The sequence below is a fragment of the Electrona antarctica genome (assembly GCF_951216825.1).
Source record: "Electrona antarctica genome assembly, chromosome: 17".
NCBI classification, from domain to species: domain Eukaryota; kingdom Metazoa; phylum Chordata; class Actinopteri; order Myctophiformes; family Myctophidae; genus Electrona; species Electrona antarctica.
The window spans coordinates 1,298,090-1,310,424 of record NC_136798.1 but is presented as its reverse complement, the minus strand read 5'-3'; the positions used below and the strand labels follow the sequence as shown (position 1 = coordinate 1,310,424).

Sequence of the window (12,335 nt, the reverse complement as noted above, 5' to 3'; positions counted from 1 at the left end):
CCTAAGATGTTGTGTGAGTTGTCAACCAAATCTGCCTGATTGAGTTGATTGACTTACAGCATACCATAGGATATAGGTCAGGATCTGTTGAATGGCCAATTATATTACCTGACCTGTATTGTTTCGACTACTCCGGTGTAACCTCGCCTCACCAGGCTTTCCACCACCTCGGAGGAAAGCCTGGTCTCTGTTTCAAAAGTCTGTATGATCTTGTCGGGGGGAGCGGATGATATCGTTACGTCATGTTGTAGTATTGTTTTGTAGGCGACAGGCAGGAACAACAGGCGGCAACTTCCTTTTCCCTCAAACAATAAAAGCTCTCGTAGCCTGTAGCTTTTATTGAGAAAAATCGGTTTGAGGGAAAAGGAAGTTGCCGCCTGTTGTTCCTGCCTGTCGACTATCATCCGCTCCCGACAGGATCATATACCTAAATTAAATGGTGCCCAGGCTAACTCCGGTGAGGTTCAGGCAACTCTAGCAATACTATGTTCCAACAAAAATGTTCCAAAGGTCTCATCTTCATCTCATCATATAATATTTCCAGGCCAGTCCACCAAGGCCTGCGAGCTGTTCTTAAAGAACCGTGCAGCAGCGGTCCAGACGGCCATCAGGCAGCTGCGCATCGAAGGAGCCACCCTGCTCTACATCCACAAGCTGTGCAACATCTTCTTCACCAGCCTGCTGGAGACCGCCAAGGAGTTCGAGATGGACTTCGCCGGGAACACGGGCTGCTACTCTGCCTTCGTGGTGTGGTCCAGATCGGCCATGAGGATGTTCGTGGACGCCTTCAGCAAGCAGGTGGGTGGAGCAGCGAGATGAGCGCACGCACGCACGCACGCACGCATGCACACACAGACAGACACTTTTGTGTCCTAAGCAAAACTACTTTTAAAACCCAATTCTGGAATATGTTTAAGCATATGAATTAGTTACATTTAAATGCATTAGACATTACCAATGTAAACAGTCATTTTTTAGAGCACCAAAGTACAGTTAAAACATTGTATCTATCATCTAATATTTAGCCCTTCTATCTAAGAGCTGACTTGGTCAATTGCAGCCGGGATGTCGAACTCATTTTAGGGCGACGAAAGATGACTTGAGTTGATACCCTCACCAAGTCACCTTTCATTTCATCACCCTAAAATGAGTTGGACATCCCTGCTGCTCGACACGCGCTGCGACGCGTTGTAAGCTTGTAGATCTGCTATTTATGTCCACAAGTGTCCTCTTAACGGGATTTCAGCCCCTGCCCCTCTAACTCTCTCTGCACGTCCCTCCCTTGTCCCCCAGGTGTTTGACAGTAACACCCTCTGCACGTCCCTCCCTTGTCCCCCAGGTGTTTGACACTAACCCCTCTAACTCTCTCTGCACGTCCCTCCCTTGTCCCCCAGGTGTTTGACACTAAGGAGAGCCTGTCGACGGCGGCCGAGTGCGTCAAGGTGGCCAAGGAGCACTGCAGGCAGCTAAACGACATCGGCCTGGACCTGACCTTCACGCTGCAGTCCCTCCTGGTCAAAGACGTCAAGGCGGCCCTGCAGAGCCAGAAGGACATCATCATGGAGGCCACCAAGCATCGCAACTCGGAGGAGATGTGGAGGCGGATGAACCTCATGACGCCCGAGGCTCTGACCAAACTCAAGGTGATTCTTGGGATTGATTGAGGCATTTTTGCAGTTTTTACAGTGTGTGTGTGTGTGTGTGACAGTAAGGGCTACATCTTGCACCACCCCTTAACCATTATCCCTAAACTAATTTGCCATTTTTTACTATTTAAAAAAACCTTTTAAAATAGTTCAAATAGCCGATCTACAAGCTAACAATGTCTCGATGTAGATCGGCTAGTTGAACTATTTTTGTTTTTCAAAATAGTAAAACATGGCAAATAAGTTAAGGGGTAAGGGGTGGCGCAAGATGGAGCCCTATGTGTGCATTCATAATTGGAAAGTGATTGATTCCTCCTCCAGCTATCGTTGTAAATCAGGCTGCCTATTTACAGTATCTCCAGAACGAAGAAATCAAATCGCAACGTAATTGATAATGGAAAATGTTTAGTGCCGCATTCTTGTTCTCATTGTTATCTCTGAGCACACCGTAAAGTGCCTTTCTTTTTTTTTTCTCATAATTTTTATCCCACGATTTTGTAACCCATTTTTCACCCCTGTGTCAATTATCTAATGTGATCCTGGGCTCTACACACCCTCCGCCAACCTAGTCCCCATATACAGCATGGGGGACATGGGGAGAGCAATGGACTTGAACTCATGCTTCCTTCATGCCTGAGTGTCCAAGTTGCTCCTTTACACCTGACAGGGGGGAGTTTCCCTGGTTGGACGTAGCGCGTGGAAGGAACACGTTATTCCAACCAGTTCCTTTCCCCTCCATCAGGTGCCCCGGCTGGCCAGGGGGAGGCAGTTTAGAGACCAGGATTACTGCATGTTTTTTGTGAGGGTATACCTACCCTAGGGGACACGGGGAGAACATGCAAACTCCACACAGAAAGGCCCTTTCGCCAACCCCGCCTTCGGGTATGGGCACTGATGACGTGGAAAAGGAAACACTCCGCCAGCACCCACAGCGTCCCGATCGGGAATCGAACCCAGGACCTTCTAGCTGTGAGGCGACAGCACGTAAAGTGCCTTTCAAACGGGAAGTGAGGAACGCAAAGGTCTGCTCAAGAGGTGCGCAACAACGCAAGCGTAAAAAAAAGCGAAACAGTATCCAGGTCTGGTGAGTCACGGGGCGTGTGCACGAAACGAGCACGCGCGTGACAAATTCACGGGACCGCCCTCACGTAAATACGCTTGCGTGTTGTCGCACCGTGACTGCTCCCCAGTGCTCCGCGCAAAAACGCAGGCCTCAGTGAAAATGAACTATAGGCGTGTTATATCGCTTCACGTTTGAAAGGCCCTTAAGTCCGTAACAAATTCCAAATTAACTGTAATTTGGGTTTGTCACAGAATGTTAACAGAATTGTTTATTGATATTTTGAGACAATGCACTCTTGAGATTTTTGGCGTTTGGCTCCATCACCAACCCTGGCCAATTAAAAAATATTCCTGTATTCCTGTGGTCTTCGTATGGTAAAAGTTCCAAAAAAATGCGCTTTCATCCATCGTTCTTTCTTTTTGTCTTTCCGCACACACACACACACACACACACACACACACACACACACACACACACACACACACACACACACACACACACACACACACACACACACACACACCAACAGGAGGAGATGCGCGGCTGTGGCGTGAGCAGCTTCGAGCAGTACACGGGCGACGACTGCTGGGTGAACCTGAGCTACACGGTGGTGGCGTTCACCAAGCAGATGATGAGCTTCCTGGAGGAGGGCCTGAAGCTCTACTTCCCCGAGCTGCACATGCTGTTCCTGGAGAGCCTGCGCGAGATCATCCTGGTGGCCGTGCAGCACGTGGACTACAGCCTGCGCTGCGAGCAGGACGCCGAGAAGAAGGCCTTCATCATGCACAACGTCACCTTCCTGCACGACACCGTGCTGCCCGTGGTGGAGCGCCGCTTCGAGGAGAGCGTGGGCAAGCCCGCCAAGCAGCTGCAGGACCTGAGGAAGACCACCAGGCCGGTCCGGGTCAACCCGGAGAGCACCACGTCCTTGGTTTAAAAAAGGCAATGTGCTTTTCAGTCACCAGGAGGTTTAGAGACTGGGCAATGCCAGTGGGCACTCGAGTGGCCGTTGATCAGAGGCGAATACTTCTTATTATAACTGTCATGGGTGTCCCCCCCCAACCCCGTCCCCCGTCCCGCCCCATGCAACGGGGGGAAAAAAACATGCTTTTTTTCCCGTTGGGTACTTCATTGTAACCTGACTCCGCCAGATTGCGGCAGTATTGAGTTCACCAGTTCCCTCCTGCCTGGATCTGGTCTCTCTCAAGCAGAAACGATAAACCGGAAGCAGCGGGACAAAAATGATGATATCTTCATAATAATCTTGAGTTGTAGTCTTGTTAGGTTGTGTGTTACATTTGCGCTGTGGCAGCGCTTCAATACGTCATCAGTATGGCGTTGATCCCGCCTCTAGCGGCCGCATACGGCCGCATATCGCTCCGATCAGAAATGGTCCGGAATGCATCGTCTCTGCCTGAGAGGGACCAGATGGGAGCAGGAGGAACAAGGACAAGTGAATAGAAACGTTACTGTACTGCAACTCTTATACTCTACCTGACAGGTTAAAAACAAAAGCCACCATCTTAGCATTTGAAGGCCTGTGCCTGTAAAGGTGTGACTACGTGACAAAACCACAGTCATGGGGAAGGGAAGCTCAGGGGTGCTAATTTGCGTTCCGATTTTCTTCATGGGTGCTCGAGCACCGACGCACACACACATAGTCGGTGCCACTGCCCTTGAAAACTTACTGCTTTTAAAGGAGTGACCGCTGAGAGATTCTTTCACGTTTGTTTTAACCCATTTTGACCTGAGATCAGATTCTAAAAATGTCTTCTACATCCTGACAGTTCGATTTTTCGAAAATAGCAGACCTACAAGCTCATAGCGCGCCACCGAGTGGCGCGCTATGAGCTTGTAGATCTCAATAGCTAAAGCATAACATAATGCTAACACCAAAAGGGGTTCCCGCCCAAAAGCCAAAATGGGTTAAATTCTACTGGGCGCATGGAACGAATTGGCTCCTATAGAGCAACGAGTCATAGCTTGCTTAATCCACGTGACCATGGAAATGTTCTGCACATAAATTAGTTGTACAGTAACTAATATGCACATAGAGTTAATTAATGTCGCAGGAGGAATCCTCAAGACGTGGACAGTTGGACAATACGTGCACATTTCGGAGATCGTCGTTTAACGCTATGATTTATTTCACAATGTTGTTTGTACTCCACTGGTTCTCAAAATAGGGTCCAGGCCATGGGACTCTCCCAGGGGTCCTTGAAGCGGTTGCAGGGGTCCCCAGGCCATGGGACTCTCCCAGGGGTCCTTGAAGCGGTTGCAGGGGTCCCCAGGCCATGGGACTCTCCCAGGGGTCCTTGAAGCGGTTGCAGGGGTCCCCAGGCCATGGGACTCTCCCAGGGGTCCTTGAAGCGGTTGCAGGGGTCCCCAGCAATGGAAGGAACAGTTATGATTTTTTTTGGGCTATATCATTATACAATTTGTTGGCTATTTGAAAATAGCCAATGTGACGTGTTGTGACCTTGTAGATTGGCTATTTAAAATAGCTTATGGGGTCGCTGCCCACTGAATCTTTTCAATTTCAAATGGGTCTCCGTCCCCCAAAACATATACATTGTGTGTTCCTTGGCTTGACATGAAAAGTTTTGAGTAGGGATGTACCGAATACCGAATATAGGAAACAGTTGGCCAAAAAACGAATATCCGAATATGATTAATATCATATCTTTTCCTACCATTGCTGTCATGGCCGTACCTTAAAGCTACCTGATTTATGGCAAAATAAATGGTTATGGCAAAACTTAACTTGAATAATAATCACTATTATGGGTCCATAAAACATCTATTCAGCTCTTTCGAATGCATTAATTGCTGAATTAGCCATTTTCTGCCGAATACTTTCTGCGGCCGAATATTCGGTGCATCACTAGTTTTGAGAACCACTGTTGTACTCGTATACTGTTGTACTCGTATACTGTATACTGTTGTACTCGTATACTGAGAACCACTGTTGTACTCGTATACTGTTGTACTCGTATACTGAGAACCACTGTTGTACTCGTATACTGTTGTACTCGTATACTGAGAACCACTGTTGTACTCGTATACTGAGAACCACTGTTGTACTCGTATACTGTTGTACTCGTATACTGAGAACCACTGTTGTACTCGTATACTGAGAACCACTGTTGTACTCGTATACTGCCACTGTTGTACTCGTATACTGAGAACCACTGTTGTACTCGTATACTGAGAACCACTGTTGTACTCGTATACTGCCACTGTTGTACTCGTATACTGAGAACCACTGTTGTACTTGTATACTGAGAACCACTGTTGTACTCGTATACTGAGAACCACTGTTGTACTCGTATACTGTCAATGTGTTTTTTGTTTAGGTTGATTTCAGCACTGAAATGGCCTTACATTATGCAGTCTTCACCAACTATCAGTTTATGAGATGAATCGATGATGATATGTATAATTATGTGATTCTGAATTCACCTGACTGGAGAGAAATCCCCACGCTATGGTTAGTGAACCTTTCAGTGTACTACTGTAGCATAATGAGAAAGGAATGACTGACTAAAAGGGATGACTAAGAAAGCAAATGTCCTGGTGAATATTGACCATTTTGTCAGTGCGCAAAAAAGTGCTCAAAAAGTATTTTGCCTATGTAACGATGCCTGAGGAAGGTCGGAAGACCGAAACGTTGCATTTTGGACATTAAATAAAAAGCTCTTGAACCAGCAAGGGACAGTGTGCGGGTCTCCCTCCCCCTCTACGTGTCTGCAGTCTGCTGCTTTGTCGCCGACGCACCTGTTGTTATTAGTAAGTCGAGTGTGCGGACTGCGGAGGTCTCCCCTTCAAAAAGCCTATGTACATTGAATTATTTGAATTAAACATTGTTAAATATGTACAAACGGTTTGTGTTTTGTTTGCCGTAAGAAGCCAGCTGAACTCAAACACTGTACTGTGCTTTTGCTGAGCACATGGGATGTGTTGTTCTAGTATAATCCATTTAGGCCTGACGTCGAAATAAAAAAAACTTATTCTGAAAGAATATATATTCAAAGATTTGTGCCGCATTTTCACGATTTTTCAAAAATAGCAGACCTACAAGCTCGTAGCGCGCCGCTCGTAGCGCGGCACTCGGTGCCGCGCTATGAGCTTGTAGATCTGCTATTTTTCAATAGCTAAAGTATAACCTAATGCTTAGTTAAAACACCAAAACGGGATGTCATGTCATGGGTCAAACTAGTGAAAGGCAAAAAGGGTTGCGATGATAACTAAACATTAATTAATACTGAAATGAATGTGACTTTACTTTGGAGGACAAGCATCTAGTAACTAACCCCTAACTAAACATTAATTAAACATTAATTAGCATCTAGTAACTAACCCCTAACTAAACATTAATTAAACATTAATTAGCATCTAGTAACTAAACATTAATTAATAATGAAATGAAAGTGATTTTACTCGAGGACAAGCATCTAGTAACTAACCCTTAACTAAACATTAATTAACTGGTAGTTAATTGATGAAAAATGACCCCTATGGGGGTCCTCCTGCGACCCCCAGGTGAGCCAGCCCAACATGCGAGACCCCTGGAAGATTTAGAACCAGTTTCGGAGACCGAGTCAACTCACTAATCCTACCCGCCTATGAGCACTCATCCTGGGCATAGAACTGACCGATAATAACAGATCTACAAACACACCACATTAAGTAACAGGCTTAACTACTGATATATTAACGGAGGTTAAGTAATGGGTTACTTAAGCATTAATTGATTGAAGAATTAATGGAATTAATGATGATTTAATGATAGTTCATGATAACTAATGCATCACCCAAGCCTTAATATAGGCTTAATTAAGGCCTAATTGAGCCTTAATTACATGTATGAATTTGTCCCTTAAAGTAAAGTGTTACCCAACTGTCAAATATACAGCAGACTGACCACAAAGGAAGTTGCACTTAATAAAACCCAAACTTGTTAAATTAGTGGCGAGCTCCCCTGCATCCCTGTGAATGTAAAAAGCATCATGTGCCAGCAGGTCTAAATTAGTACACAGCCGCTAGGGCGGTGCAGATGTTGATGTGGTTATTTTAACAAGAAAAATGGTCGATGCTGGTTTTATGAAACGTTGATGCACGTGACATGACTGATCTGAGACTTGTGGATTGTATGGTAAAGGAATAAAGGTCAGAATTGATCAGAATGGCCACAAGCTGCAAGCAGCAAGAGAATTATTACATTGGAGTAAAGTTTATTCGTCTGAAAGAATGTGCCGTGCAACATAATAATGAATTGGCGCTTTTCCAAATGCTCAAAGCACTTTACAATGGTTGGTTCATTCATACATTGTGTGAAGCGGCGAACAGTCGACACCAACGTCCTCACTTCCCACATTCACACACCAACGGTGGCGAGCGCCTTACTTACACTGACAAACGTATTGGAGGCAATGTAGGGTTCAGTGTCTTGCCCAAGGACACTTCCACATGTGGACAGGAGGAGGAGCCGGGATTCGAACCGCCGAACCAGGGATCATTGGACGAACCTGCTCTACCTACTGAGCCACAGCCGCCCCTAAACATGTAACATGCGACTAAAATCTATGATGTGTTTTCAACTGAAAAAGTTGAGCCAAACAAAGTGTAAATCAGACGTTTTCTCTAGAAGTAAATGTTACTTCACTTAATAGGAGTAAGATAACTTGTGCTGAGGGCATCTCTCAAGTAAAAGCACCACAAATGTAGCTCTTTTTGAGGACTATTCTGAGTACAATGTGGTCTAGCTCTGGTCCATAGCCTTCTACTACAGGGCAGAATCGTAGAAGGCTATAGACCAGAGCTAAATGTGGTCATCATGAAAGGGTCTTGAACAACATTAATAATGGTCAGGTGGCAACCAATAATTCTCCAAATCGATGATGCTCTCAAAACTTCATCAACTTAATTGAAAGTTAGAATTACTAATTAAAACTTAAAAGTACATAGCACTTGTAATTAGTTACTTTCCATGCTGACTGCATTGCATGGCTGTTGGTGAAACAGTAAAAACTCCAGAGATGTGAGATTATATGGTATTGTTAGCTCTGGTCCATAGCGACCACAGAGCTACTAATCCTGTTTTCACTGCAGCACTGCCCTCTTGTGGCAGTACTGTAGAATAGCATGGCTTAGAGACGCTTTCTAATAGAATCAAACATCATGATTGAAAGTAAATGCTAGAATTTGTTAGCCTGGCTAATAAGCCAGACTCAAATCACACTATCGTGGCAGGCTGAGTCGGTCTGGCTTATTAGCCAGGCTAAGAATTTGTAGCCTCTAGGGCCTAGGCTATATATTTAAATTCCAACCAGTCTATAGCTATGGACCAGAGCTACAGTAGGCTAAAGAATTCACTACAAAATCCTGCTCACCACCTACAAATCTCTCAATAACCTGGCTCCCCCCTACCTCTCCGATCTTCTCGAACCATGTCCCCCTCCGCTCCCTCAGGTCCAGTGAAGCCAACCTCCCGAAGGTCCGCAAGGCCAAGTACCGCACCTGAGGGGACAGGGCCTTCTATGTTTCGGCCCCCAAACTCTGGAATGAACTCCCCAACCATCTCAGAGCTGCTCCCTCTCTCCTCTCATTCAAAACCTCACTCAAAACCCACCTCTTCGGGATAGCTTTCCCCAGCTGAGGTCTGGTTAGGATGTCCCCTCCCCCCTTTCCCTCGTTTATCCTTTTATCTTTTTAATCTGTTATGTTTTGCTTTGTTTTTTCTTAATAAAGTCTGTTCCTAGTGTTCCTATGTAAAGCGCTTTGGGTATTTAGAAAAGCGCTATATAAATTTGAGCTATTATTATTATTATTATTATTGTTCGTGAAACATGAACATGTCTTTGCAGCCCCGTATAATGTATAAGCTATAGCCTGGCATGAGTCAGACGGTGACTATAGCTGGTGAATATAGGCCAACATTCAGCAGAAACATAGAGCTTGTAGATCCTCTAGTGCTTTTCAACCCCTTTCATGTTTTGTTTTGTATTCGTATGCCTGCTATTGCATGGATTGATCTTTTGTTGTTTTCCTTTGATGTAAAGTAGGCTACTTTGTGACTTTGTCTAGAAATGTGCTATATAAATAAATTCATTATCATTATCATTTCATATCGAGGACCATTATTTATTCTGCATTTGAGCCACGGACCACCATTTTAATGAGATTTAGCCTCGCAGACCCAAATCGTTGGATACGATTTTAGTCCACAATTCCATGCTGTATTGATGTTGGTACCAGAGTAGAGATAACAGGCAAACATTGATTGAAATAACAATTCTTCTACATTCTGAAATTGTGTAGACTTCTTGTGAATTAAGTGATGCCCGATGTGGCGATGTTTAACAATAATTTAACTCTTGAGAGCGTAAAATGAAACCGAATGGACCCGTACGGTTTTATTTTATGCTCTCAAGAGTTGAAGATCTGCAAGCCAACTCTCCATCATTTAGCTGGGGTCCTGGGGACCACTTGGAACCCCCTCAGGGCCCACTTCGAACCCCCTCAGGGACCACTTGGAACCCCCTCAGGGCCCACTTGGAACCCCCTCAGGGACCACTTGGAACCCCCTCAGGGCCCACTTGGAACCCCCTCAGGGACCACTTGGAACCCCCTCAGGGCCCACTTGGAACCCCCTCAGGGCCCACTTGGAACCCCCTCAGGGCCCACTTGGAACCCCCTCAGGGACCACTTGGAACCCCCTCAGGGACCACTTGGAACTCCCTCAGGGACCACTTGGAACCCCCTCAGGGCCCACTTGGAACCCCCTCAGGGACCACTTGGAACCCCCTCAGGGCCCACTTGGAACCCCCTCAGGGACCACTTGGAACCCCCTCAGGGACCACTTGGAACCCCCTCAGGGCCCACTTGGAACCCCCTCAGGGCCCACTTGGAACCCCCTCAGGGACCACTTGGAACCCCCTCAGGACCACTTGGAACCCCCTCAGGGACCACTTGGAACCCCCTCAGGGCCCACTTGGAACCCCCTCAGGGCCCACTTGGAACCCCCTCAGGGACCACTTGGAACCCCCTCAGGGCCCACTTGGAACCCCCTCAGGGACCACTTGGAACCCCCTCAGGGCCCACTTGGAACCCCCTCAGGGCCCACTTGGAACCCCCTCAGGGCCCACTTGGACCCCCTCAGGGACCACTTGGAACCCCCTCAGGGCCCACTTGGAACCCCCTCAGGGACCACTTGGAACCCCCTCAGGGCCCACTTGGAACCCCCTCAGGGCCCACTTGGAACCCCCTCAGGGCCCACTTGGAACCCCCTCAGGGACCACTTGGAACCCCCTCAGGACCACTTGGAACCCCCTCAGGGCCCACTTGGAACCCCCTCAGGACCACTTGGAACCCCCTCAGGGACCACTTGGAACCCCCTCAGGGCCCACTTGGAACCCCCTCAGGGCCCACTTGGAACCCCCTCTGGGACCACTTGGAACCCCCTCAGGGCCCACTTGGAACCCCCTCAGGGACCACTTGGAACCCCCTCAGGGACCACTTGGAACCCCCTCAGGGCCCACTTGGAACCCCCTCAGGGTGTGAATGTGGGAAGTGAGGACGCTGGCGTCGACTGTTCGCCGCTTCACCTCCCAATGTATGAATGAATAAACCATTGTAAAGCGCTTTGAGCACTTGGAAAAGCGCTATAAAAATGCAATTCATTATTATTATTATTATTAAAATTATCCAAATTTCATTAGTAGCATGTGACGCGTCAAACTAATAATAATAATAATAATAATAAAACTTTATTTGTATAGCACCTTTCATGACATGAAATGCAGCTCAAAGTGCTTTACAGAGCAATGGAGAGGAGGGAAAAAAAGGGGAAAAAAAGAAAAGAAAAGCAAGGCATAAACATTAAAAAACAAGAGCAGTAATGCAATACAGTGAGGACATGAATAACAAAAAATTTAAAAACAAATCAATTAAAAGCAAGGGTGTAGAAGTGGGTCTTGAGCTGTGCTTTAAAAATGTCTACAGAGGCTGCCTGTCGAAGGTACAGTGGGAGTTTGTTCCACGCCGTCGGCCCGTAGAAGCAAAAAGCTGCTTCCCCGTATTTTTTTGTTCCAGCAGTGGAAGACCTTAGGGGGCGGTTTGGGACATATTTAGGCAGGCAGTCATGTAGGTAGGAAGGTGCGAGACCATTGAGAGCTTTAAAAACAAGTAAAATTATTTTAAAATCAATCCTAAAAACAACCGGAAGCCAGTGCAATGGAGCCAAAACTGGAGTAATATGTTCTCTCATCTTAGTTCTAGTTAAAACTCTGGCTGCTGCATTTTGGACAAGTTGTAATCTGTCAGTTGTTTTCTTAGGCAGTCCAGAAAAAAGTGCATTGCAGTAATCAAGCCGAGAAAAAACAAAGGCGTTACACCAAATTACAAACACACAGAACTGGTACATTATAAAAGCTTTAGAATCTCTGGTGCCATGGCCAGCTGCCAGTAGTCTTTGTTCAGGTCCAAAGTTTTGTTGAATTGCATTTTTTATAGCGCTTTCCCAAGTGCTCAAAGCGCTTTAGGGTTAGGGTTCATTCATTCATACATTGGGAGGTGAAGCGGCGAACAGTCGACGCCAGCGTCCTCACTTAGTCACTTCCCACATT

General features: G+C 46.4%; 1 protein-coding gene across 9 annotated transcripts in view; it reads left to right on the top strand.

Moving 5' to 3' along the window:
• exoc8 (exocyst complex component 8) overlaps nucleotides 1-12,335 on the top strand; it is a 117,410-nt gene that overhangs the window by 3,914 nt on the left and 101,161 nt on the right. For 3 of the 9 annotated variants that reach the window (XM_079526206.1, XM_079526204.1, XM_079526205.1), the window contains 3 exons: nucleotides 545-798; nucleotides 1,395-1,643; nucleotides 3,239-6,420. In XM_079526206.1, the coding sequence (XP_079382332.1) occupies nucleotides 545-798; nucleotides 1,395-1,643; nucleotides 3,239-3,646 (911 nt within the window). In that variant the 3' untranslated portion in view covers nucleotides 3,647-6,420. Of the gene's footprint in view, nucleotides 1-544; nucleotides 799-1,394; nucleotides 1,644-3,238; nucleotides 6,421-12,335 lie in introns of those variants that run through there. The other 6 variants (XR_013792078.1, XR_013792079.1, XR_013792080.1 and 3 more) reach the window with 6 other exon arrangements.